Here is a 27,234-nt window from a genome sequence, read left to right as displayed (position 1 = left end):
AACTATAACAAACTAGAAAAGTGTCCATAGGACAAGGGTGCCCCCATCACGCCACTGTTCTGTCAATCTTATGACTCTAGGTCAAATATTTGTTGAAAACTAAAAATCTTTTACTAAGTAAAGGGCAAGAACTTTACAAATACTGAATAAATCCACAAGCAAACCGCAAGGTGCATAAGTACACATGCTGACCAACATTCTTGTACAAGTAAAATACTTTTTGATTGAAAATTGCAAATTTATACTATTGTAAGTCAAAGGCAATAACTCTAACAAAACTGAAAAAATCCACGTGCAAAGTCCCAGGTGCATAGCTTCACAGTGATGTGAATAATTTTTCCTGTAATTTAGTGATGTTGATCATTATTCCTGTAACGTTGATTGATTCTAACTCAAGCACTCAAGGAACAAATAACACAACATTATTAAAATGGTTTTTACTAAGTCAAGGGAAATAACTCTTCAAATACTGGATAAATCCACAAGCAAATCCCTAGGTGCACAACTACATATGCTGAGCAACCTTCCGGTAAGGTTTAATGACTCTATGTCAAATCCTTTTTGAGTTACATGCGACACAAGTTGAAAATTGCAAAAGTTTTCTAAGTCAAGGGCAATAACTCTAAAAATTCTAAATAAATCCACACAAAAATACCCAGGTGCACAACTATACATGCTGATCAACATTCCTGTTAAGTTTCATGACTCTAGGTTAAATACTTTTTGAGTCACATGCGACACAAGTTGAAAATTGCAAATTTTTACTAAGTCAAGGGCAATAACTCTAAAAATACTGAATAAATCCACACCAAAATACCCAGGTGCACAACTGCACATGCTGATCAACATTCCTGTCAAGTTTTATGACTCTAGGTCAAATACTTTTTGAGTTACATGCGACACAAAAGAGAAAGGACGGACAGAAGGACGGACAAGGGTAAATCTAAATGCCCGCCACTAAAGTGGGGGCACAAAAATTGAAGAATGATTTGCACTACCAGACTTGGTACTAATCTTTCCTGTACAGTTTGGATGAAATTGCAACAGTACTTTTTAAGGAGTATTCCTGACAATTTTTTGTGACAGATAGACAACAAAGAAGTGATCTCTATAATTATATTGTGGCTACTTTGAAGCAGGCAACATAAAAATGTTAACATCGCACAACACCCTAAGCACTTTGTGATCTGGTAAGCTAAAAATCATATACAAAGAAAAATAAAGTACTTTTTTTAAGGAAACTTTTTATTCTTCTTTTTTAAATAACAGCTTTTAAACTGATACATCTGCAATATTGTTGTAACTTATTTATACAATATTTGCCTTTCTGAAACACAATTATTGAGATTTGTACAACAACTTGTATGAGAACAATCTAAGACTTCCTATTATACTGTATAAAATATATCATAGGCATAAGAATGTAAATGTAATGTTTCAAGTACATATACATGTAATCAGTTCATGTTTTTGGTCTTTTTGTTTATATTAACCTTTTCACATTTTATTTTTACAGAGTTGTCTATTATCTCCCCTGGATTATAAATTTAAATGATTAGTCAAGCATTTGGTTTCCCCTATTTTTGAATCAATTATTGTAATCATGTGACATAGGGGCTACTCTTGCACAAGTCTTGTTACTGTGCACTGAGTAGAACGTGTACTTTGCTAAACAATTCTAATTTCTAGCAATTTTCAATATAAAATAAATTTTTTAAACCATGATTTTTAACCAATAATTTACAAAATATAAACATTTTAAGGACTGTTAGCAGAATGTATGTATTCAATGTGAAAGATGTCAGACTCAGACTGATAAATATTTACAAATGTTCGATGAATAAAAGATACAAAAATGTATCAAAAAATGAATGCACTACGTAGTGGTGATGGTACAATGATCATTTTGTGACTTGTAATAAGGACATGCGGAACTGGAGGTCGCTGTAACGTTTCTGTAATTCACGTTCTCTCTCCGTCTGTCGTACCACATCCTCTGTTAAAGACTGAAAAATACAAAATATCATTTAACAGACTGTAATCTAATTAAACTAAAACCTACTTGAATTATGGAGTAGATTTGTTGTGGTTTAAATTTTTTATCAATTTGATTCAAGGCATTTCCGTATAAACTGATAATTAGCAGCAGTAAAATAAAAAGGACTTTGTTTGAAAGTATGGATGTGGTCTAACTCTCTTCTAATTCAATGTGTCACTCTCATTTAATAAGTCTGCTTAAATTACCACTTTCACTTTAACAAAAATTCAAGGTCAAACATAGGCATACCTTCAAAAATATAGCTTTCAGAATTATGCCCCTTGTCTTACAACTGCACCTTGTCATTATAAGCAAGTATTCCAAGTTTCAGGTTGATTTACTTTTAAAATGTTTGAATAATGGGCTACATTAAATTTTTTGCACAATCTCAATACAACTTTAATGACAACAACACAGCAATTTTAGGTGACTATTTCTGTCAAAAAATGAAATCACAAATCATGACAATACACATCAAGGTACTCAATTAATATCAATCCGTGAGAATATATTGAAATCCCTCAAGAAATGTGCTTGAACACAGATAAAATTGTTTATGTGTAACAGCTCGCCTACATTCATCAATCTAACAACCAGAATTTTCCATTGAAATTCACAATGAAAAAATTCAATGTATTATGAAGTGATTTCATTAATTAACCCTTTCGCTGCCAGAGGGTTATTGTTTTATTGTTCACCTATTTGCCAGAGGATTTTCTAAGAAATTACTATATTATTAATTAATTTAATTATTATTATTTGTAATTAGTATTATAATAATTATATATGTTTCCAAATCTGTTAGTATAATAATAATTATTGTCGATAGTATAATTTTCATTATATTTATTATTATTTTTATTATTATTATTATTTATTTATTAGTATTATTATTATAGAAACGGCTAAAGCCGTCGACATGGCAGTGAAAGGGTTAACACTTGTATTGTACACACATATTTATAGTATTCTTAGCATTGTAACCATGGCAAAATTATTTACAGGTTACGACTACAAAAAAAATCCATATATATAGAAATACAAACCTCCATTCTTTTAGGTATGGCTCCCACTTCATGTTGGCGTAGATTTTCAAATGTTGTCAACTCAACATACGTGTGTTCAAGTTGCTCATGTAATTCACTAACTTGTTTATATAAACCTTGACTTCGAGACTGAAACAAGTAAGAAAACAATATGTTCCATTCCTATTTCCTTTTTCTAACAATAAATTAGCATATCTATTTGTAGGGGGTGGGTTTTAAGTCACAAAGCAAACACTTTACCTTTATAACATTTACAATTGGACAAGGACTCTAGGTGCCCTAATATACATTATTTCAGACACTGGAATGCCCCGGATCTGGGTAGTATAAATCCACAAACCCTCTATCAGCTATTACAGATATTATATACATGTATATTCTGCTATACAGACAATCTGACCATTGACTGGCTACACTTCATTGTAGTATTCACTGTATCCCATAATGCCAGACTGAATCATTCAATTGCTTCAAATTTCATTTTCAGTGTTTTGCCATATCTCCCTGTTGTTTTGTTTTTTCTTGTTTTATACAAATTACTGACAATTTTTTTACAAAATCAAACTTTTTCATTGTTGTTCTCATTATGAAAAATACTGACATTCTTTTTTAAGTCCATACACATTCCAGCTAGAAAAATTGTCATTGAAAGCAAGCATTTAATCACAAAGAAAAGAAGAAAAATAACTGTGATTGTTACACAGACATTTATCAAGTGAAAATATTGCTAATGTCATGAACCCGTTCAGTTGTGGAGAGCCTTATTGTCTTGGTGAAAATCAGTCATTTAACAAGGGAAACAACTGAATTAAAGGTAGTTTTCATGAGCCAAAATATCAAAATTATTATCTCCCCTGAAATTTATGATAAGGTAACCAAACCTGATAACCTCCCAATAAAATTTTCAATTTCTTTTCAAGTTTGGCAGCTTTTTTGGAATCTTTTGTCATGTAGGACCTGTTATTCTGAAAGTTAAAAAGTAATAAAATAAGTCTACAGGTTTATTTCTCATAGAAGTAATCAAAATTTAAAATATATTTAGATGGAAATTACCAACAGCATCTGTAACTTTTGTACACTTTCTCTACAGTGTCACATATCATAATTAGAAATCAGCATATTTAATGGTGCATTATGATGTCATAATGAATGAAACAAATCTCTTCCTTTTTTGTTCATTTTTGTAATAATATAATGTGTAATCTTTAAACTGGTGTCCTTATGAAATAAAAGATTTGGCATAAGTCACAACTTTAACTAATTTACATATATTTATCTTTAAAACTAACTGACCATCAATCTAATGAAGAATCTCTGGTTCTACCGTGATGCCTGCTTTAGCATTAACAAAGTACATTTAATGGATAGCATTTAAGCCCATTATGCCTCAGAAATGCTTTTATTTTTAATTCACAAATCTTTTTAATTTTTTGTGTGCCCTATTACAGTTACCAAAAAGTTACTAACTGGTCAATACTTACTTTTCCTTCTGTTGCTTTAAAGCAATAAGTAAAGTTATTTTGTTCAGTATTTTGTATGGCAGTCAAAATACTTCTTTGTTAACATGTTGTTACTTTTATGACAAATAATTTTATATCCAGCACTTTTCTTCATGTGATAAGCATGTAACATGCTTTTAACCCATTATTTAAACATATAGCTCATGTCTGCCCTTTCTAACTGACCTCAAGTAATGTAACTAAACTCAAGTCATGTAACTAACCTCAAGTCATGTAACTAATCTCACTAACCTCAAGTCATGAAACTGACCTCAAGTCATGTAACTGACCTCAAGTCATGTAACTGACCTCAAGTTATGTAACTAACCTCAAGTCATGTTACTGACCTCAAGTCATGTAACTAACCTCAAGTCATGTAACTAACCTCAAGTCTTGTAACTAACCTCAAGTCTTTTCTCGAGAGATTCTATCCTGTCTTTTTTACTGGCCAGGTTTGCCCTGGTATATCTGCCCTGTGATGGTAGATATAACACCTGGGAGTAACATTCGTCCCAGACCTGAGAGAACGCCTCTAATGACAGGTCACCATGTCCCATACCACGCTTTACAACCTCCATCTCCTGATGTAACAATTCTCTCGCCTGTATACAAATTACATCATACATTTTTATTATACCACTTGATTACATATATAACATATACAGATACAAAGAATGTATACAATCTATTTTATCTAAACAACTTAGTTACAGAACAATTGAAACTGAAAGAGGTTACAGTTACTATGTATCTTCTTTAACAAAGCTAATATTCAAACTTTCGTGAATATAGCTAAATATTTTATCCATTTGCAAATAATAAACAGATTAAATGACTTTGAATCACTGGTCCTAAACCTATAGTGATTTAAATATGAGGAGGTAATCAAGGTTGTAAACAACTCAGCTGTGCTCTCTATCCAGCTGCATATTTAAGATTAAAATGTATTTTCACAGGTGAAGCTGAAACAGCTGGCAATATGATTGTACATTGCATATCTGATTCTAAGGAAAAGATGTAAGATAATCACACAACAGGTCCCACCCCTTCTTTGGGAGGGGGAGTGGGTGGAATAAGGGTGGGTGAATGACCATTATTTGTCACCTGAGTGCAATAACTGTTTAACGCATATTAAAGTTAGAAAGACTTAACCTGTTATTGCACAAAGGTGATGATATATAAATCATCACATCATTAATTACCTGCTCGATCTCATCCTCTGTTACTTTTTTTAGAGGATGATCTTTAAGGAAAGCTATATGTGCTGCCTGGTTAGCTACACTCTTCTGGCTGGGCTGATTCTTCTTGGAGCCAGGTGTGATACCCAGCTGAAACTCTGTTGGATTGTATGCAGCATCATTATGTAGCATAATCAACATTTCACGCTTCACTAACTCCTCTGCCTGTTTAATAGAAGATATTGAATACGTGTAAGTTCAATACTTGATTTACTGAACAAGCTGAATAAAATTTTAAGATGTGAACCTCTGGCATATTGTTTTTATTTAACAATTTTAATCAATTAAGTAATAAACCTACTAAAAGTATAATATAATGTATTCTATTTATGATTTTATCACATGCCCAACATAAGAATAGTTTACAATAAAAATGCTTTGTTTTTAACCAACCCACATACAGCATTAACAACACAAATGACTATGTGATAACTATATTTAAGAAATAGTTCACATAATTGTTTGCTTTCTTAAAATATAGTGACCAATCAGTTAGCCTGCAAACATTTAGCTGACTAAATCTGAATGCCTAAGTTAGTCCAATGTTTCATGCTGACATTGAGGTCACTATAGGCCTTAGGATATGATTTAAGTATTAGGATATTACTTATGTATTAGGATATTATTTAAGTATTAGGATATTATTTAAGTATTAGGATATTACTTATGTATTAGGATATTATTTAAGTATTAGGATATTATTTAAGTATTAGGATATTACTTAAGTATTAAAATATTATTTAAGTATCAGAATATTATTCAAATATTAAAATATTATTTAAGTATTAGGATATTATTTAAGTATTAGGATATTATTTAAGTATTAGAATATTATTTAAAGGTCTACTGACACTTATATGAGTGAAGAAAGACCACATTAAATACTAGGTGAAATATCCATGACTAATAAAGTCAAGTCCGGAGAAGTGTGTTATGAAACATTTTTTTCAAAGCAAGTCAATAAAGAAGATACATATCTACAGGAAGTATGCCTGAAGTATGCCTATAGTGTTATAAACTACATGAAGATTGTCCATTACATATTATAAAAGCCAACGTTTTCAGGAAGACGTAATTTCCACTGTACAGTGACTAACTTTTGGCTCAAAATTCATATCTGCGTGGAAGTAAATTATCACCACTTTGTGCTTAAAAAAATTAACTCTTTCATGGCATGATGGTGACATGACCAGGGTCCGTACTTGACAGCGACAGCTGCATTCTGTGCCCTTACAGGCAGACGGGCCCTAATTAAACATAGACTACACACACAAGACTTTATTTTCAAGTAATAAATACAAATGTATACCTTCTGTAGATCAGTTAGGGCAGGGTCACCTGGACCAACATCTCTCAATATATTCTCATTGACATCATATGGTCGCGGCAGATCCCTCTGTACTGAATGTGACTGTAACTTTAATTCTTTCTCCACTGTAAATTAACCAACACATATTGTATAGAGCATATTCTATTTCAAATTTAGTAGTCCATATCAATTAAAAGTATTTAAATGAATGTTTTAAGAAAAATGATCAAAATTTTACACAAAAAAAAATTGTTTTTGTTCACTACTCTTATTTTAAAAGGTTTGTTTTTTTTTTCCGGACAAATCACCAAACTTCTTAACTATGGGACATTACAAACACTTATGTATTGTATAAAACAAAAAAATCTTACATTTAGTAAGTCTATTTCATTCATTACGTAGTCTATTTCACTTAAAGGTTTTAAAATGAATGTTTAAAAGAATGATCAAAATTTTACACTAAGAGCTTGTTTTTGTTCACTACTGTTATTGTTAAACTTTTTTATCTAACCAATTGCCAAGCTTCTAAACAGCATGATATTGTATAAATATAAAGTTTGTATGAACTTCTGGAATTAGTTCATGACTGTATGATTTAGCAGTTCTATACAAGCATTAAAATTAAGTCTTTTGTTCCTTGTTTACAATAGATCATTAAGTTATAAAGGGTCAGACTAGATTTATCTTACAAATTAAAATAAATTCCTTGAAGAAAATGAATTATGAATGGTCTTTCTTCCCAAGGGATTTACAAACAAGAGGGCCATGATGGCCCTGAGGTCGCTCACCTGTATATAGGCCCCCGGAGTGGGGCCAGTTTAAACCTCAGGGCTTTTATTTGAACAAACTTGGAAGACACCCATTAGAAGATGTTTCATGATGTTAAGTTTTTACTACACACATATAATGAAAAACAATTACCTCTGACCCCCCCCCCGGCAGGGCCAATTTTAACACAAGGGCTTTTATTTGCACAAACTTAGTAGACACCCATAAGAAGATGTTTCATGCTAAACATCTAACCTCTAGCTCATTGGGTTTTTTAAAAGAAGATTTTTAAGTTTTTACTATACACATATAAGGAAAATCAATGACCCCCGGGGCGGGGCCAATTTTGACCCCAGGGCTTTTATTTGAACAAATTTTGTAGACACTCACTAGAAGATGTTTCATGCTTAATATCTTAACTCTAGCTATTTAGGGTTTTTTTCAAAGAAGATTTTTTAAGTTTTTGCTATACACACATAAGGAAAATCAATGACCCCCGGGGCGGGGCCAATTTTGACCCCCGGGCTTTTATTTGAACAAACTTTGTAGACACTTATTAAAATATGTTTCATGCTAAATATCTTAGCTCTAGCTCTTTGGGTTCTTTAAAAGAAGACTTTTTAAGTTTTTACTATATGCATATAGGGTAAATCAATGATCCCCTGGGATGGCGCCAATTTTGACCCCAGGGCTTTTATATGAACAAACTTGGTAGACACTCATTAGAAGATGTTTCATGCTTAATATCTTAGCTCTAGCTCTTTGGGTTCTTTAAAAGAAGATTTTTTTAAGTTTTTACTATATGCATATAGGGAAAATCAATGACCCCCTGGGGCGGGTCAATTTTGACCCAAGGGCTATTATTTGAACAAACTTGGTAGACACTCACTAGAAGATTTTTCAGGCCAAATATCTAAGCTCTAAGCTCTTTCGGTTGCCATGGCAACCAGAGTTCTGCATGGAATTAAATTCTTTGAACAATTTTTAAAGGTGACCACCAAAGGAACATTCCTGTGAAGTTTGGATGAAATTGGCTTAGTGGTTTATGAGGAGATGTCATTTAAAGTAAAAGTTTACGGACGGACGGCGGACGGACGCCGGATGAAAAGCGATCACAAAAGCTCACCATGTCACTTTGTGACAGGTAAGCTAAAAACGCTAAAAAGAATCTTTATCTTATTAAAAAAAAATTAAGATTGATACACATAAGTCAATGATCAGTCAATATTGTAATATCTATAAACTAGGCGACTAGGATACAAACTTCGAGCTCTTCTGTCGGCCTCGGAGCGAGCATCAATTTCTGCCTGGTCTTCAATATACTGGTGCTGGTCCCCAATTTCATCCCCTTCCTCATTCATGTCTTCGGGAACCAGTATCTCAAAATCATTTTTTGGCTGTGGTAGTCCTGCTAAACCTCTCTTCAGTTGATCTCTAGGATCTTGCTGATAATTATACAAATTGGTTGGTCATTTTATATCAGTCTTCATTATACAAATAACTTTTACATAAATCTAACTTTTATTTGATTCAATTAAGTTTTTACTATTTAAACACATTATATGTTTATCTTTAAAGAGAGCTACATTCTAAAAAAATTTAAAAATTACAATTTCCCATTAGTTATCTTTCTTTTTTGTGTCAAATATCTAGGCCACGGATTCAATAACATAATTTCTCTAGCAAACAGCATCATGATCAAAAGACTCTTCAAGAACGTTTTGTTGATTTTTAAGTCACACTGACGCTATTAAAGCATGCTTTACTGGTGGTCGAAACCTTCTTTGTTGCAACTTTTAGTTTCATATCATAATTAAGCAAGCTGTCAAGTAGAGGTAACAACTTTACGTAAGATAGCCAGTTAGTTTCCTCACAGACCCACAACAATGAGGGGTAAGAGATTTAAGTCAGCTATAACAGCCACTAAATCATGAAGGCTCCTAGACCTACTAGGATGTAACTTACAGAATTAGCTTACTGTATACACATATATATAACATCTGTAATGCTGATAGTAACTGTCACTTCAAAATTAAATAAATGAAAGAACCTTTCCCCTTTTTCGTTGAGTTTTATGGCGCACCAATGCAGTATAGGTCACATGGCTTCTTTCCAGCTTTACTGTTCAAGGAAGACCTCGGGTGCCCCTCTGCAGATTATTTCAGGAACAAACAGGCATCTGAGTAGAACCACAGACATTCCGTTAGCTAGCTGGATAGCTTCCTCACATGAAAGAATCAAAAGGCCCTGTCGGGATTCGAACCCACAGCAGTGAGAGGAAAGTGGTTTGAAGTCAACAACCTTAACCACTCTGAGACAGACAGTCAGTCAGACACCCCATTAAAAAAGGTGAAGAACAGTAAAATTTTCCTATTATTTAAACAAAAGTTCAACTAAACATAAAATAAATCATCAACTGAATGAAAATCAAACCTGTTCAAAAGATCCTGATTCAAAGTCATCACCCTGATTTATGTTGAGTTTATCTCTCATAGGTGTTCTCAGAGGTGTAACACCTAGCTGTCCATTCTGTGTTATCATGGGTGTCAATCCGTGAGGGGTCATACCTGAAATATCAACAATATCATGAGGGGTCATGCCTAAAATATTAACAATACCATGAGGGGCCATGCCTGAAATATCAACAATACCATGAGGCCACATACTTGAAACTTAAATCTAACACTATGAGGGGTCATGCCTGAAATATCAACAATACCATGAGGGTTATACCTGAAATATCAACAATACCATGAGGGGTCATACCTGAAATATCAACAATACCATGAGGGGTCATGCCTGAAATATCAACAAACCATGAGGCCTCATACTTGAAACTTGAATCTAACACTATGAAGGGTCATGCCTGAAATATCAACAATACCATGAGGGGTCATACCTGAAATATCAACAATACCATGAGGGGTCATGCCTGAAATATCAACAATACCATGAGGCCACATACTTGAAACTTAAATCTAACACTATGAGGGGTCATGCCTGAAATATCAACAATACCATGAGGGGTTATACCTGAAATATCAACAATACCATGAGGGGTCATGCCTGAAATATCAACAATACCATGAGGGGTCATGCCTGAAATATCAACAAACCATGAGGCCTCATACTTGAAACTTAAATCTAACACTATGAGGGGTCATGCCTGAAATATCAACAATACCATAAGGGTCATACCTGAAATATCAACACATACCATGAGGGTCATGCCTGAAATATCAACAATACCATGAGGCCACATACTTGAAACTTAAATCTAACACTATGAGGGTCATGCTGAAATATCAACAATACCATGAGGGTTATACCTGAAATATCAACAATACCATGAGGGTCATACCTGAAATATCAACAATACCATGAGGGGTCATGCCTGAAATATCAACAAACCATGAGGCCTCATACTTGAAACTTAAATCTAACACTATGAGGGGTCATGCCTGAAATATTCAACAATACCATGAGGGTCATACCTGAAATATCAACAATACCATGAGGGGTCATGCCTGAATATATCAATCAAACCATGAGGCCACATACTTGAAACTTAAAATCTAACACTATGAGGGGTCATACCTGAAATATTAACAATACCATGAGGGGTCATACCTGAAATATCAACAAAACCATGAGGCCACATACTTGAAACTTAAATCTAACACTAGGGTCATGCCTGAAATATCAACAATACCATGAGGGGTCATACATGAAATATCAACAATACCATGAGGCCTCATACATGAAATATCAACAATACCATGAGGGGTCATGCCTGAAATATCAACAATACCATGAGAGCTTATACATGATACTTAAGTCTTACACTATGAGGGGTCATACCTGAAATATCAACAAACCAAAGTCTTGCACAATGAAGGGTCATACTTTGAACTTATGTCTTACACTATGTTGGATCATACTTGAAATATCTAAAATTAAAGTCTAACTTGAAGTTTTGATTAAGTCAAATGATTTTTTGTAGTGGACTTTTCCTACTTTTATAATTAGGAGTTGTTCAGTGTTAGTTTTAGAGATTTCAATATCACAGCCAACTGTATAGAGATTGGTCAGACTTCATGAATGTGTAAACTGGTTTAATATTATACAGATAGCCTAGGCAAATTAATATTGTTGTTAGCTTTAAATGTGACCATTTTGATAATATACAAGTGTAACATCAAGACTCTACCATGTTATTATATACACTCGATGCTGCATCACAGCAATACCTGAACACAATACAGTTTATTAACAGTATGTTAAGAGAGTAAAGATACAAAAAGTTACAATTATAAAGCAGTATGCCTTTTCCTTTTTAGGCAAATTTAAATGTTTATAATGGCATAACAAAATTTTTTTACAGAAATTACAGCTCTCCTGTTTAAGTAATAGATATACCATTGCTGTGTTGACGATTTCTGGGTTTGCGTAAATTATACCATAATCACGTGACCTTTCTTATGCCTTGACCTCAGGAGACGAAGTCGAGTGAGGTTGCATAAGAATGGTGTATCTGTTTTAACCTATAGCTCCGCCCAGAAACACTTACTCCTTTGATCTGCAAAACTGAAAATTATACCATAGTCTGGGTATGGTATAATTTACGGTTATTGGAAATTATACTTGGAAGAATTTTACATAAGAAGCGCTGAAGAGCTATAGGTTAACATCTGGATATTTTCCAAAACCTTTTGTCTTTATTATCATTAAGAATTCAAATGATATAAATTTTAGTGAGAGAATATTGGTTACACACTTACCACCATCTTCTGCAGGCCCTGGGGTTCGGAAAGGTGTACCTAGCACTGTATTAGGAGTCTGGATATTTCTAGCCTGAGGTGTGGCTCCACTAAAGTCTGAGTTATGTAGAGGAGTGTTCAGACCTCCCTTCAGAGGGGTGTCCACATTTGTTAAAGCCATGATGTTCTGAGCTTCCTAGATAAATCAATAGAAAGTTAGCATGTACTTAAGCAAGCATGATTATGATTTTCGGTCACAAATACTCAAGTTGACACATTTCCTAGAACAAACGCCATTCTCTAAGTTAATCAGATAACTTTTCCATAGAAAAGATTTGTAAGAATTCTAACAAACAACAATAATGGGAAATCAATTTGAAGTCAGTTACTTCATTAACTTGGTCTGGAAGGAAAACTTTAAAGCAATTTAACAACATATATTTTTTTGATTTCCTCATGGGAAAAGAAAAATAGTTCTTCTGCAAAGTATTAACCATTCCCAAAATATTCAAACCTATTCCTTCTTACAATAAGGAGCCTATCAAAATTTACACATACTAATAGAAGAAAATGTTCAGATTTCTTTATAGATATTAATTATGTATATACAGATACAAGAATCCCACAAGTGAAGTAGGTAAATTAGATCAATCTGAAGACTTTTCACTAATTTTATCATAGCGTAAATTTTTCAGTTAAAATTGTCACTGCATTATGAAACTTCTGCACTTCCATACACTTGCTAAATGACAAGTAATCAAATAAAACCTATTTCTTTCATATTACACAGCAAAGAAACTTTATAGTAGGTCATTTTATATGAAAGATAATTCTATATGACTGTAGAACCATATGGTACTCGTTACGGGAGTTAACAAAGTTTACAGAATGTTCCGAGCCAACCGGAACTAGTGTGTTAGGTCTGACAGTTGGGCGCCATATAAGTGTAGAAAATAACTAAGAAGAATTAGGCAATTCCTAGCTTGGCTACAATCCAGACGTGGAAGGCAAGTCGATTGTTTGTATTGTCAATCCCTTTATAATCAATCGCGACAGTTCTATATGACATTTTCACTGATTAAATGTATTATTTACCTGCATTAAAACATCAGAAGCGAGAGCTGGAGTTCTAGGTGTACGGAGCGCAGAGCTTCCTGGTGTAACAGAGTAATCCTGTAACAGACTCTGTGTGGCTCCATTCTGCATGCCGGATTCCTCGGCCTGGGCTCGAGCATTCTCACTGGCATATCCTACCTTTACCACCTGCAAATAATTTATTTTAAATTTTACAATATTCGCATAACTGGATCATTAAATTTTTATTTGAAACTGCTTTAATTGCATTTTGATTCACTTGGAATTTTCAAACTGGTTGAAAAGGAGGGAACTATGTAACTTTTTCAGCAAATTATTAACTCCATAAAACTATTTGCATTAAATTTTTAATCTGTATTTTTTTCCCATTTAGAATTGCTCACATGGTTTTTCTTCATATAGTTTTTAATTACCTAATAACAATTAAGTTGCTCTAATGACTTCTTTTAAAATTTTGTTCCATACATAGCTAAAGTTGAATATTTTCACATGTTCAAATGGAAACTAGAAATGTGTCCATAGGACACGGGTGCCCCCACCGCGCCACTGTTCTGTCAATCTTTTAACTAAGTCAAGGGAAATAACTCTACAAATACTTGATAAATCCACAAGCGAAACCCCAGGTGCAAATCTAAATATGTTGAGCAACCTGCCCATAAGGTTTAATGACTATGTCAAATCCTTTTTGAGAAACTTGCGACACAAGTTGAAAATTGCAAAATTTTACTAAGTCAAGGGCAATAACTCTGAAAATACTAAAAATATCCAGACGAAAATACCCAGGTGCACAACTACATATGCTGATCAATATTCCTGTAAAGTTTCATGACTCTAGGTCAAATACTTTTTGAGTTACGTGCGACACAAGTTGAAAATTGCAAAATTTTACTAAGTCAAGGGCAATAACTCTGAAAATACTAAAAATATCCACACGAAAATACCCAGGTGCACAACTACACATGCTAATCAATATTCCTGTAAAGTTTCATGACTCTAGGTCAAATACTTTTTGAGTTACGTGCGACACAAGTTGAAAATTGCAAAATTTTACTTAATCAAGGGCAATAACTCTGAAAATACTAAAAAAATCCAGATGAAAATACCCAGGTGCACAACTACACATGCTGATCAACATACCTGTAAAGTTTCATGACTCTAGGTCAAATACTTTTTGAGTTACGTGCGACACAAGTTGAAAATTGCAAAATTTTACTAAGTCAAGGGCAATAACTCTAAAATACTAAAAATATCCACACGAAAATACCCAGGTGCACAACTACACATGCTGATCAATATTCCTGTAAAGTTTCATGACTCTAGGTCAAATACTTTTTGAGTTACGTGCGACACAAGTTGAAAATTGCAAAATTTTACTAAGTCAAGGGCAATAACTCTGAAAATACTAAAAATATCCAGATGAAAATACCCAGGTGCACAACTACACATGCTGATCAACATTCCTGTAAAGTTTCATGACTCTAGGTCAAATACTTTTTGAGTTACGTGCGACACAAAAGTGAACGGACGGACGGACAGAAGGACGGACAGACGGACGGACAAGGGTAAATCTAAATGCCCGCCACTAACTTGGGGGCACAAAAACACATTTTCTTCTAAAAAAAGTTAAGTACAAGACGTATTTGTAATTGTCATAGATTACAAACCTCTTCTAACTCTGTTTCAGAGATCTGGGGTGATGGTAACACAAGTTTACTTCTTTTCTTTACCGGCTCTTGGAAACTGAAAGATAGTATCATTCATTTAAGTACAGTAACAAATACCAACCCCTCAAAATGTGGAAATAAAAGTTTCATTTTTTCCATATCAGCAAGTCCTGGAAAGATGGATATTCTTGTTTTGAAAAAGAATGGTGTAATTCCAATGTTCAACACAAAATTATCATAGTCAGATTGAAACATGAGCCACATTTTTTTTCATCCTAATTTTTATATTGCATCATAGACATAGAAACAAAACAGACTATTTTAGTAATTAACCCTTATCATGCTAAATATCTTAAATGAACTTGTCCATATTTCAATCTGGGTTCAACCATGCATAATTTTTATTAAAAATTTCAATATATAGCCTGAATAGCAAACATTAAAGACCAGCATGGATGTGCCGGCTTCTTTAAATCTGGACGTTCCATTCGTAGGTTAAATATCAAAGTATTAAATTAAGACAGAGTATGGTGAGACTGCACAGAAGATCAAGTTGCTTTGGCTTTGTACTGACAGCATAAGACTTAACATTATTGCCATGCTTATCTTGATCCGCACTGATCGCATAGGTAGAATTAGCTGTCACCAACAGTATAAAAGTTAGACACATTTCAAAATCTTACTTGCTCTGTCCAGCTATATGACCAGGTAAATCACTTTCTTTTCTCTTCTTTTGTTTGTCTTTATCTTTCCTTCTTTCTCTCTGTAAGAATCAATAGAAACAACTATAATATCATGTCAGACAAGCCTCGATAAATTTTTCTGACCATACAAATTTACTCTCCCTTCATAAAATGTACTTGCCCTACATTTTGACAGACAAAATTTGTTAAAATTAAAAACACAAGGCTCAAGTTTACAATTTACCGATCTGAATCGGTGTAATTAGCTTTATACAATTTCATTTTGTTTATAATATTTATCATTCTTTTAATACAGTGTAACTTCTGAAAACTGAACACCCATGGGACTTGTCAAAAAGTTCGGATTTCAGAGGTTTCCGGAAATCAGAGGGACAAGACTAAGCCACTAAATGTCACTAAATGTCAAGAAAAAGGCGGCAATTACTGTAATATCATAAATAATAGTCTTTTAATCAAGATAAAGATGTGAATGAAAAGAATACATTTATATTTAACACTTTATTTAATACTTTATAATGATGATAGTGATATAAAACATACATATACAACGGTTTTTTATTGTAAATAAACAAAGTTTATACGTTAGTTACATATTTTTAATCAATTAAAGTTTGCTCATTTTTATCTTACCTGCAAATGCCTTTGAATTTCTATCAGTTTGTATGCATTAACTTACATATTGTCCGATGCTAGTTAATTAATTATTACATCAAATGCAAGAAAATCCCTTACGACGTTTGATTCATACATTGTCCCAATTAAATGTCTTTAAGCCGCTAATAAACACTTCAAATTAACTGACCGCCGTAAATTACTTTGATTAACCACATCACTTCAAACATACCATTTCACAGTTTGTGATTTTAACGCGTGTCAAATTACACGATCACCGCTAATTAGTAAACAATTGATGGGAAGATAAATCGTCCTGCAGGATAAACATTCTCGATTTACAATGTATTTCGCACCTTTGGATATTTCCGGTTTTTGGAGGTAAAATTGCATTGATTTGACTCTAATTTTACGAAAATATCGTCCGGAATTCAGAATTTATAAGTTCCGGAATTCAGAAGTATTATATTAATAGAAAATAGAAGGGAAATAATCGGGACCGAAAAAAATGTTCGGTTTTTAGAAGTTTCCAGATTTCAGAAGTTTCGGAATTCGGAAGTTACACTGTATATGATCTTCGACATAGCCTGAATACTTATTTCATTCAAATTCAAACACACTTGGCTAAAATATCAACCATATGTTGACAGTATAACAATTATTATTGCAGTTTGATTCCAAATAACTCGTTTATAAATGTTTAGAGAAACATCACTTAGATCGGGAGAACTTTACTCACCCTGCCGGGCAAGTTTTATCAATTTTTTCTTGCCGGACCTGGATAGTGTTTCACTAACATACTTACGCAAATTCTGACTTACTCAATTTTTTTTCAATGTGCTAGAAAATAAATTCAAACATACTCACATGTTTTTTAAATCTTATATATTCAATCTTTCATTTGCTCAAAACTTAATTAACATAAAATATAAAAACAAATACTTGCTATGGACATAAAAAGATCAATGGAAATTTTTGCGTTAAGTTTAAGAATTTGCGTAAGTATGTTAGTGAAACGGTACACAGAACTTCAACTCACAAGTGTGAGCGGGCAAGTGGATATGTCGAGGCCTGCTAGCAGGTAAGAAATAACATCAGTGCAATGGCTTAAAATTATTTCTAGTACTTCTGGGATCAAGAAATATATTGATATCTAGTTTCCTGTAAATATTTTAAACATGTGGGGTAATTTTTCTCTTTCCAGTTTTGTGACACTTCTTTCTAAAAATATCAAACCAGCGTGTGTATAATAAGTTCAACAACCAACCTAGTGGTCAATTTATCATGTTAACTAGTTTTAAATGTTAGTGTTACCTCTTCCTTAGCATCTCTTCTCTCACCATCTAAATCTTGTTGTCGTAAACGTTTGAAGTTTGGGTCCAATGGATCATAGTTTTCCTCAGATGTGTCATGAAACCCTAGAACAGAACAGAATCTATACTTAGTATACATGTATATAAAATAATTACGTCTTTATACATGTATTCACATGCGCAATTACACATGATTTATTGTATAAAACAGAAGACTATTTATTGTATTATTTTTTATATTATAACATTCCTTTTACATGCCAAATGTAGAGTCTATTAACATAGACATCTGTTTGGTATGTCACTTCCTTTGTTATTTATCAAATGATGAAGCTTATTAAAGTGAAACATGTTTTGATAAATGGTGTTGGTTTTGATCTATTTAGCCTATATATTAATGAGGAATAAGGAATAATCCTCTAGCTTTGCTTTTTTAACAGTAACCCTTTACAAAACTCATTTTGCATACAAACCTTGTTACTAGCAGGTAACTGTTCTAAACCATAATCTTTCATCACAAAACTTTAATCAAAAACTCTTTTAGTACTTGTTATAGCCTAGATTTTTCTTTCGGTTGGGTTTTATGTCGCACCAACACGGTATATATCAAGGTCATATGGTAACTTTCCAGCTTAACTGGTGGAAGAAGTACTCAGATGCCCCTCCGTGCATTATTTCAAACCAAACGGCTGACGTTCCCTAATACAGCTGGATAGCATTCAGAAAGAATTCAAAGGCCCTGTCAGGATTCAAACCCAAAGCAGTGAGGGCAAGTGATTTGGAGTCAGCAACCTTAACCACCCAGCCATGTTACAGCCTTGATAAAAGTTCAGATTTTTATACAACATATATGTGACAAGAGAAGTTTCACTAACCTGGGGCAGGTTTCTTTTCAAAAGGAACTTCTGCATTGTAATCTACACCTCTCTTTCTTCTAGATTTCTTCTTGATTCTGAAAAAAATTTAAACACATGCGACTGATTAATAATTCTTCATATTAATGATGTCCAACATGTTCCTATAAATTCTTTAATATACAATATACATGATAAGCCTGTTTTTGTTAGTTTAGCCTGAAGAACTATTATGCCTGTTTGAATGCAATATCATAACATCAGAAATTCTTTTATGTTACTTACCTCAAAAAAGTATAATACAAAGAACATAAATGATTTAATTATCATAGTAAACTTGTATGCTTCATTTTTTACCTTGTTATATTTAAAAAATTCTCTGTTATGTGCATCAAAATTATTTCACTACATGCTGTTCAGAATAGTATCAGAAGTTTATCCAACTTGTTTTATTTTGTTAATGCACAATACCATGTACTTTAATATATTGTCACTTTAGTGCAATAACTGGTTGCACAATACCATGTACTTTAATATATTGTCACTTTAGTGCAATAACTGGTTAAGTTAAACCTGTTACTGCACTAAAGTGACATGTTCACAACGGAATATAAAGTGTTACAGTCATCCATACTTCAGAATAAACAATTTTGAACATTAAAATTATGTCTTTAATCCTTATTATGCTAAATATCTTTAATAATAATATTCTTGTCACAAAACTATTTCTAGGGTATACTTTAAAAATTTATATTGACTGAATAGCAAACAGTGTAGACCATGGTCTGCATTGGTCACATGGTTAAAATCAGTCCAGTCCAGGGCTTCAGGTAATGAAAGTTTGGGAGTCATTAATTCCTTTATTTTGGCTTTGTGACTTCCAAAATTTAATGCTTTTCCTTCTTTACTTACATAATGTGACTTCTAATGTCAGACATTTTGCAGTGTCTGACTTTCAAAATTTTGAAACCTTGGTTGAGGCCAACAAACTAAAGATTAAACTATAAAGAGAACATACTCTATTCCTGCAGCACGAAGTTCTCTACGTTTCTGTAACGCAGCTAATCGTCGGGCCTCCTCCAGCTGTTTCTCTCTAGCTTTCCTCTTAGCTTTCTTACCCTGCGTGTTAGCTAACCTCGCTCTAGCTTCAGATAACATCTCCAATTCTAAACAAATATATCACAACAATCTAAATCAGATCTAGTTAATATATATACAGGATATTGGATAACTGCAGGTTCAATACTTAATTTATTGAATAATTTGAAAAAATTATATTATGATAGCCTCTGGCGAGCATAATATTTTATTTAACCAGTTCAATAAATTTAGTAATAAAGCTACATGAAAATATTCTGTTTATCACATATCCATTACTTAATAAATTAATGGAGATACATGAATATAATATTCTATTTGTCACATATCCAGAATAAGAACTGTTTTCATTTAACCTTTTCATTGTCCCGCTTATAGTGTAATGCTAAAATTCAGTGAGTCTTTACCCTATGTTTGTATAACGTAAATGATGTCACATCAAAATATATGCACGACCGTGCAATACTGTTTTTATGGAGTCGTAAAAGCAGCATGGGTATGTGATAAAACAGAATTAACACTCTGAAGTTATTTAATCCTGAACCTGCTGTATTTCTGAAATGGACTTGCCAAGCTTCCTTTTATTGGTCCTGTCCATTATGATTATCAGTTGAGGAATTTATAGAGAAAATATGAAACTGGTAAGCACACAGTAGTCTGTTCAGAATGAATGGATGTGCTGGCTGGCCTGGCTCAACATTAGTGGCAGCTTATAATTAAAAACTTATATAAGCTTTCAGTTAAAATTTTCATATTTCATCATATTGTTGCCTATTATGAGACACTTATGTACCAGAAAGTTCTGATTAATTTTTTTCAGGGTGTTTCTATAAACAACTAGCATGTCCTTTAATTAAAAGAATGAAAATAATAATTTAATATTCACCATCTTCATCCATGTCAATAGGATCTGGTTTGGCTGGTTTAGTTTCTGCATTAGGGTCGATCTCTCCAGGTTTGAGCCTCCGCGGGTCATCTTCACTTTCATCACGATTCTGAGCTTTGTCTCTGCAATAAGTATCCCAATACATATCAAGGACTTGGTGTGAAAGGGTTGTAACTCCATAGATAAAGAAACTGTCAATATATATCCACTATATAACTTTTTTTATGAAAACAGGACTTTCAATACCTTCAAAACTGTCTTTGTGCTTTAATTGTTATCTATCTTCCTAGTACATCAGAAATTACCCTGAATTTGACAAGTTAATACTAATCAGTAATTACATTCTCAAAATGAAAACTTGACCCTGTATCTTTTTTTACATACATTAATTTACACGAAATGAATTGTTCAATATTGGCTGAAAAGTATTTCAATTAAATTATTGAATTTTCTATTGGTTACTTGCACTTTGCAAGTATGCAAGCTTCCCTTGCAATATTAAAACTACTGAAACAAACTCAAAACTTTGTAAACAAAATTAATAGCATAATATTTATATCATGGTATAGACTTTATTTAAAGAGGCAACACACAGTCTTCCCAATGAGCTTTAATCAATATGTACATAGAAACAGTTACAAAGAAAAGATTTTCATAAACAAAGAAAACTTAATATATACAACATTGAAAAGTAAAGTTAATGAAAAATGATTATTTAAAGTGAATTCTTAAAGGTCAATAAAAAGAACATACAGTAAATATTCATAATGTTCCAAACATTGTGCTGCTGTACGTCCTACAATTGGGGCTATAGTACGCCACTGTGTCGGCATAAGTTTGGCCAAATGTAATAACTTCTCTTCTTCTTCCCGGCTCCATTCGGTCTTCTTGATGCTGGGATCCAGCCATTCATACCTGCATATATCAATGTATATTTTGAGCATATACAGATCCAATATATATAATTTTTTTTTCTAGATAGCAGAACTGTTAGATTTGTTATTTTCTTTTCTTACAATGCCATAAATAATTATGTTACATATATGATGACAAACCAAGACAGAATTATAATTTTATTTTTGTTTATGGCTGTTGTTGGTAAGTAAGTGTTTGATACAACAACAATTTTTTTCAAGGAATATTTCATAAGAATATCCAAATGATAAATTTCTACTGTTGTTCAGACATGGGGCGATTACTTGACAATTGTAATTGATTAAATTATGATTATTTGTCAAAATGCTTGATTAAATTAAATTACTGATTACTCCATTTTGACATTGTAATTGATTAAATTACTGATTACTGACAGGAGTAATCAGATTACATTTATGATTACTGATTACATGTACATAAGGTATAATTGTGACAATCATTTATGTATTGGGTCAATCTGTCAGTGATCTTTTCATCACCTTATTAAAACACAGGTGTCATCAAATCTGACCGGGGTGACTGCATTCAATTCACCTACACTACCTAAGACAATTAGTAGGCATTGACACTGGTACTTTTTTAACCTTTATATGTATGTTTGTTCAGCAATTTTTTTAGCTTAACATGTATTGTAATCATACATGTAATCATTGTGATTACTGATTAATTGGTCATGGAATTGATTAAATTATGATTAAATTACAGGAAAAAAATTATGATTACTGATTACTGTGATTACTCAAAAAAATTTTATCGATTAAATTAAATTAAATTACCGATTACGATCACCCCATGTCTGCTGTTGTTATTATCAATATTTAAATTAATTATAAAACAAGAGCTGTCAGACTTACACAAAGGCGATGAATGCCCCTAATTTTCCTTTGCAATACCCACTCCTAGAACTAAAATAAATTCTGTATAAAGTAAAATAACACAATGTTTATTACCATCTAGCCTTGCACTGTTTGGCAGATTTTCTATGTAACAATGATGCAATTCTAGCCCACTGATTTTTGCCATATTTCATAACAGCTGCCTTCAGTATCTCATCCTGAAGTTAAAACACAATTTACAATATATTAAATTGTTTCTAATATAAAATACCAATACATGAATGATGGTCAATTTAAATCTAGTTCATTTCACTTCAACAACATAAGATTCAAAGAGGAAACTTAATCCACAAAAAGAATTGTCTATGAGAAAAGTCATCTCTTAAATGTCACAATCATATTTTGAATATTAAATAAATATAGCGATCATTGAATGAGGTCTTTTGGAATAGTCTGGAAGGAAACATCAAGGGTAAATAGGTATAGTGCTAGACATGCAAACCAGCAAAGGCAACCATGACTATAGCGTAGAACTTCAACTTCAAACCATGTCTATTTGGCATTTGTTGTAATTCTTGAAATGTGCAAGTTTCCGTCAATTGAAGTTTGGCAGTCATTTACTCCTATATTTTCGCTTGTAACTTCCAAAATCTAATACTTTTCCTTCTTTACCTTTATAATGCGGTATAATGTGACTTCCAATGTTTGAGATTTTGCAGTCTCTGACTCCTAAAATTTGAAACTTAAAGGAAGCCCTGAAAGGTGTCTTTTTAATTTTAGTAAAGGTCAGATGCGGGCGGAGTCTGAGGTATTTGGCTGATAGAAGGGCGTCAAGAATTTTATCCATTTATGCTAGATACCTGTAAACTGGTGTTTGTTGGTAGGTTATTTCGGCCTTGGTTATTTCATGTTATGTGTGGAATTTCACATTAATACGTGGAGAGCATGTGCGGGCCACAGCGAGGGCTGTAGCACTCTTAGATAACATGTATGATGTGAATAAATCAAATTGAAATCACATTAATATAAATAAAAAATATACATCCAATGAGTTGGAGAAAAATCCTTTGTTAATTTTGAAATCCTTTTGAGCTAAATATAGATAGCAGGATTTTCCAAACTCCGACACAGTGGTCCCCCTTTGCTTCGCTACACAGAAAGTAGCCAATCAAATCACTGTGAGGCATTCAGAGATTTCCGTTAATATTCAGAGCACTCCAATGATAGGTGGAACACCACCAATTTATTCATTTCTGTTTACAGTACAAAATACCTGCATTTACTTATTCATTTACTTATTCACGAAGTGCAAGAGAGATTTGGTTTACATGTACACTAAACATGTTATGCATGAATCATACGGGGAAGTCAAAGACCGGGCCCGCGAAGCGGGTCCGGGCTTTGGCTTGCCCAGCTATAGACTACATGTGTATATTTAAAAGAAAAGCAAATAAAAAAACAATTAAAAAATATATAGAATTCTATACCTATCAATGAAATTTTCAGTGTCAGTTCTAGTCGGGCGCCGCCATTTACAATGTAACTCAATGATAATAGGCGGGGTATTCTGATAACAGAAGTTGAGAACAAACAAATCTCAACTTTTCGGATAAATGATAATCGTCGAGTGTTCCGAGTGAAAACAGAAGCGGTGCATGTAATACCGAATGACACCTTTAAAACGGAAAGAATGAAAGGAATTTTTAACGACTTCTCCGTTCATAGGCTTTGCCTAATTTCATATTAAGAGCTTTCTGTGCCATAGGTAGCACCTAATTTCATATTATGGACATCACTTGACTTTAATCTTCCAAGCATTTATTTCCCAGTACCAAAAATTATGTCTGGGAGGTTACGAAGCTAGTTTGTTAAATTCGGTAAATAGCTTAAATTACGGGGGAAGTCAAAGTCCGGGCCCGCTTTTGCTTGCCCGGCTATAGACTACACGTGTATATTTAAAAGAAAATTAAATAAAAAAAGAATTAAAAAATATATTGAATTCTATACCTATCAATGAAATTTTCAGTGTCAGTTCTAGTTAGGCGCCGCCATTTACAATGTAAGTCAATGATAAAAGGCGATGTATTCCGATAACGGAACAAATCTCAACTTTTCGGATTAATGATAATCGTCGAGTGTTCCGAGTGAAAACGGAAGTGGGTACATATAATACCGAATGACACCTTTAAAACGGAAAAATGAAAGGATTTTTTACCGACTTCCCCATTCATAGGCTTTGCCTAAATTATTTCATATTAGCTAATGTTTATTGTAATATGTAAACCGACTTAAAATAAAGTTTCTTGTATCTTGTTATGACACTAGTATCGCCTTTGAAGTAGATAGCATTAACATAGATCTTACACAAGGATAGGAACATCACTCAGTCACTGAAACAATATTTCTTCAATTCAGAGCAAAACCAGTCAAAACTTAGAAGATTTATTTTCCTTATTTCATACATGAGTTCCCATGCCCCCAAATTCTTTTTAAATTCTTTGAATCCTACCTCAGTGTTTCTCCAAACACCACCCTTTATCATAATACGAGGCATGATTAAATGATTAAATGCAGTCAATGATGTTCAAAAACCAGTAGCTTTTCAGCTGTTTATGAATTAATGTCTCTTTTTATTATTTTTTTTCTAAAACGTTTGCTTTATAAAACGGTGAATCATTAAATTTCGACAGCATGAAATTTACAAAGTTAGTAAAACCCGGATATTGATTAAGACCGAAAAGAGTCTCTCCACGCGGGAAAGACATAAGAGCTTTTCTTCTATTCTTTTTATATTAAACAACGGGATTTTAGATAATAAAAAGAAACTCTCTGGCCGAATTTGTATCATATTTGAATATCTGTTTAAGGATAACGGACCCTATTTTATTTCATCTTAAATAAGTGCAGGCACCTTTTTTCACAGGCTCAAAAATTACACGTCTTTTCCAACAACTATATGACCAGTGTTCATGTTAAAGAAAAATAATAATACTTGAATCATCTTTAGATATATATAAACAATTTCAAAAAACATCAAACACTTTTACCTTCTGAAAAAATTTATAACATGGACAGAATTTTGCTTAGCCATAGTTTCTAACTCAAAATATCGATTCTGTACACTTTTTTTCAAAAAACACAATCATACTTTTACTTTGCATAACATGGCTTATTCCTTGAAAAAAAATTAGCATCATTAAAAGAGACATTAAAAAAATTTATATAAAAAAATTTTAGTTGCCTTGATAGGAACCTCTTGCATCATAAGCGAGCATGTTAATTACCACTAGATCACTGTCTTCGAGTATATATATTATATAAGGAAAAAGCCAGAAGCACTGAAATTAATTCTAAATTAACATTTTTTATTAGGGTTTGTAAGCCTTATAAGAGGATATTCACGCTTTAGTACCTGTAAATCCACATTATAAACTGGGGGCACATTAATATAAGCCAACTTCATTTTTTAAATTTTAACTAACATTTACAAATAAAATGAAATGGAACATGAACAGTCAAATCACGTCATGATTTTTGATTTATGAAAGTGTTAAAGGGAAAATGTTCGGTTCAGAGAAGTTCATGGTAATGGAAGTTGCAAATATCGACGTAACATAAGTTTTACAGAACAAGATAGAACAAATAGTTTCAGTGAATTTTGGTCTTTGTCAGATAATGAAATGTTTGTGTATAACTTATAAATTCTTTTAAAGATTTTTTAAAGATATTTTCTCACATCAAAAGGTTCCAAAGTTAGAGTTTGTTAAGAGTTCTATTTGAGCATATTATATATATCAGCTCAAAATGAATATCTTGTGTCACGAAAAACTGCAAGCAAATGATCACTTATATAGAAGATGGAATAGTGTTTGTCATCAGTTATGTGCAGTTATGCGACATTATATATATATTGCAGTTTTTTTTCAATTGGTTGTTTGAATCTAGAATGTAATATATTTGGACTTAGTTTTTCAGGAACGAGATCATCAAATTACTACGCAGTGTTTAAGGTTTAGATGTTAAGTTGAGTCTTTATTAAGCATTAGAGTCTAAACATATTTCCTAGGTCCAGAGGAAATTTGTAAAGGACAGTGTGTTTTGACTTGTTTCTACATAATCATTTTGGTGTTTTACTTATTTAACCTTTTGTAAACATAACAACTGTTAGAATTTCACTTGGCGGGTTCATTTTATTTACACTGTCTCGTTTTTAGGAACATGGCGGGGCTAAGAGTAAGGTTTGGTGCAACATTTACCGGTTTAAACTCCCCAGCAGTACATGCTGATGACCGTTCCAAGGCGACGCCCTCTGTGTTCCTCAGATGCATGTCTATGTTCTTTCATACTGTTTTGGTGACACTTTTGCATGTGTCCCTTGTTGTTTTCTCGTCTAGTCTACGGTAAGTATCTTCCCTTTTGCTCTTAGTCTTATTTCTTTAATTTACCCCCTCGTCCCCGCGTCTCCTGTCCCCTTTCCCTGTGCCCTTTGACTTTGTCGGCCTATTATGCATTCATTTATTTGTTTTCTTTGAATTCCTTATTAGTTACTAATTATTTATCATTTTAGTGATTAGCCTG

At 32.9% G+C, this 27,234-nt stretch overlaps 1 protein-coding gene across 1 annotated transcript; it reads right to left on the bottom strand.

Annotated features, from left to right (window-relative positions):
• Positions 1-1,488: 1,488 nt before the first annotated feature.
• LOC132713336 (cell division cycle 5-like protein) lies at positions 1,489-25,345 on the bottom strand. Its single transcript, XM_060695886.1, has 19 exons — positions 25,166-25,345; positions 22,771-22,874; positions 21,638-21,799; positions 20,885-21,006; positions 19,919-20,066; positions 18,922-18,998; positions 18,048-18,151; positions 16,101-16,180; positions 15,418-15,493; positions 13,754-13,921; positions 12,680-12,854; positions 10,332-10,465; positions 9,163-9,343; positions 7,131-7,255; positions 5,786-5,986; positions 4,988-5,185; positions 3,966-4,049; positions 3,085-3,213; positions 1,489-2,006 (listed from the first exon to the last, which is right to left on the bottom strand). Exons 1-19 carry the CDS (start codon positions 25,208-25,210, stop codon positions 1,902-1,904), a joined length of 2,418 nt encoding a protein of 805 aa, XP_060551869.1. The 5' UTR covers positions 25,211-25,345; the 3' UTR covers positions 1,489-1,901.
• Between the last annotated feature and the right edge of the window lie 1,889 nt (positions 25,346-27,234).

The sequence above is a fragment of the Ruditapes philippinarum genome, unplaced genomic scaffold (genome assembly GCF_026571515.1).
Source record: "Ruditapes philippinarum isolate M1 unplaced genomic scaffold, ASM2657151v2 ctg288_1_1_1_1, whole genome shotgun sequence".
NCBI lineage: Eukaryota > Metazoa > Mollusca > Bivalvia > Venerida > Veneridae > Ruditapes > Ruditapes philippinarum.
The sequence above is the reverse complement of the archived record's forward strand: the minus strand, read 5'-3'. Positions and strand labels throughout refer to the sequence as shown.

Bases quoted from the DNA above. Each gene is read 5' to 3' on its own strand.
- LOC132713336 (XM_060695886.1), bottom strand. From the start codon at position 25,210: ATGCCTCGTATTATGATAAAGGGTGGTGTTTGGAGAAACACTGAG. The intron at 22,875-25,165 runs GTAGGATTCAAA...TTTTAACTTCAG, and splicing joins GTGTTTGGAGAAACACTGAG to GATGAGATACTGAAGGCAGC. The intron at 21,007-21,637 runs GTATGTTCTTTT...TACTTATTGCAG, and splicing joins GAACATTATGAATATTTACT to AGACAAAGCTCAGAATCGTG.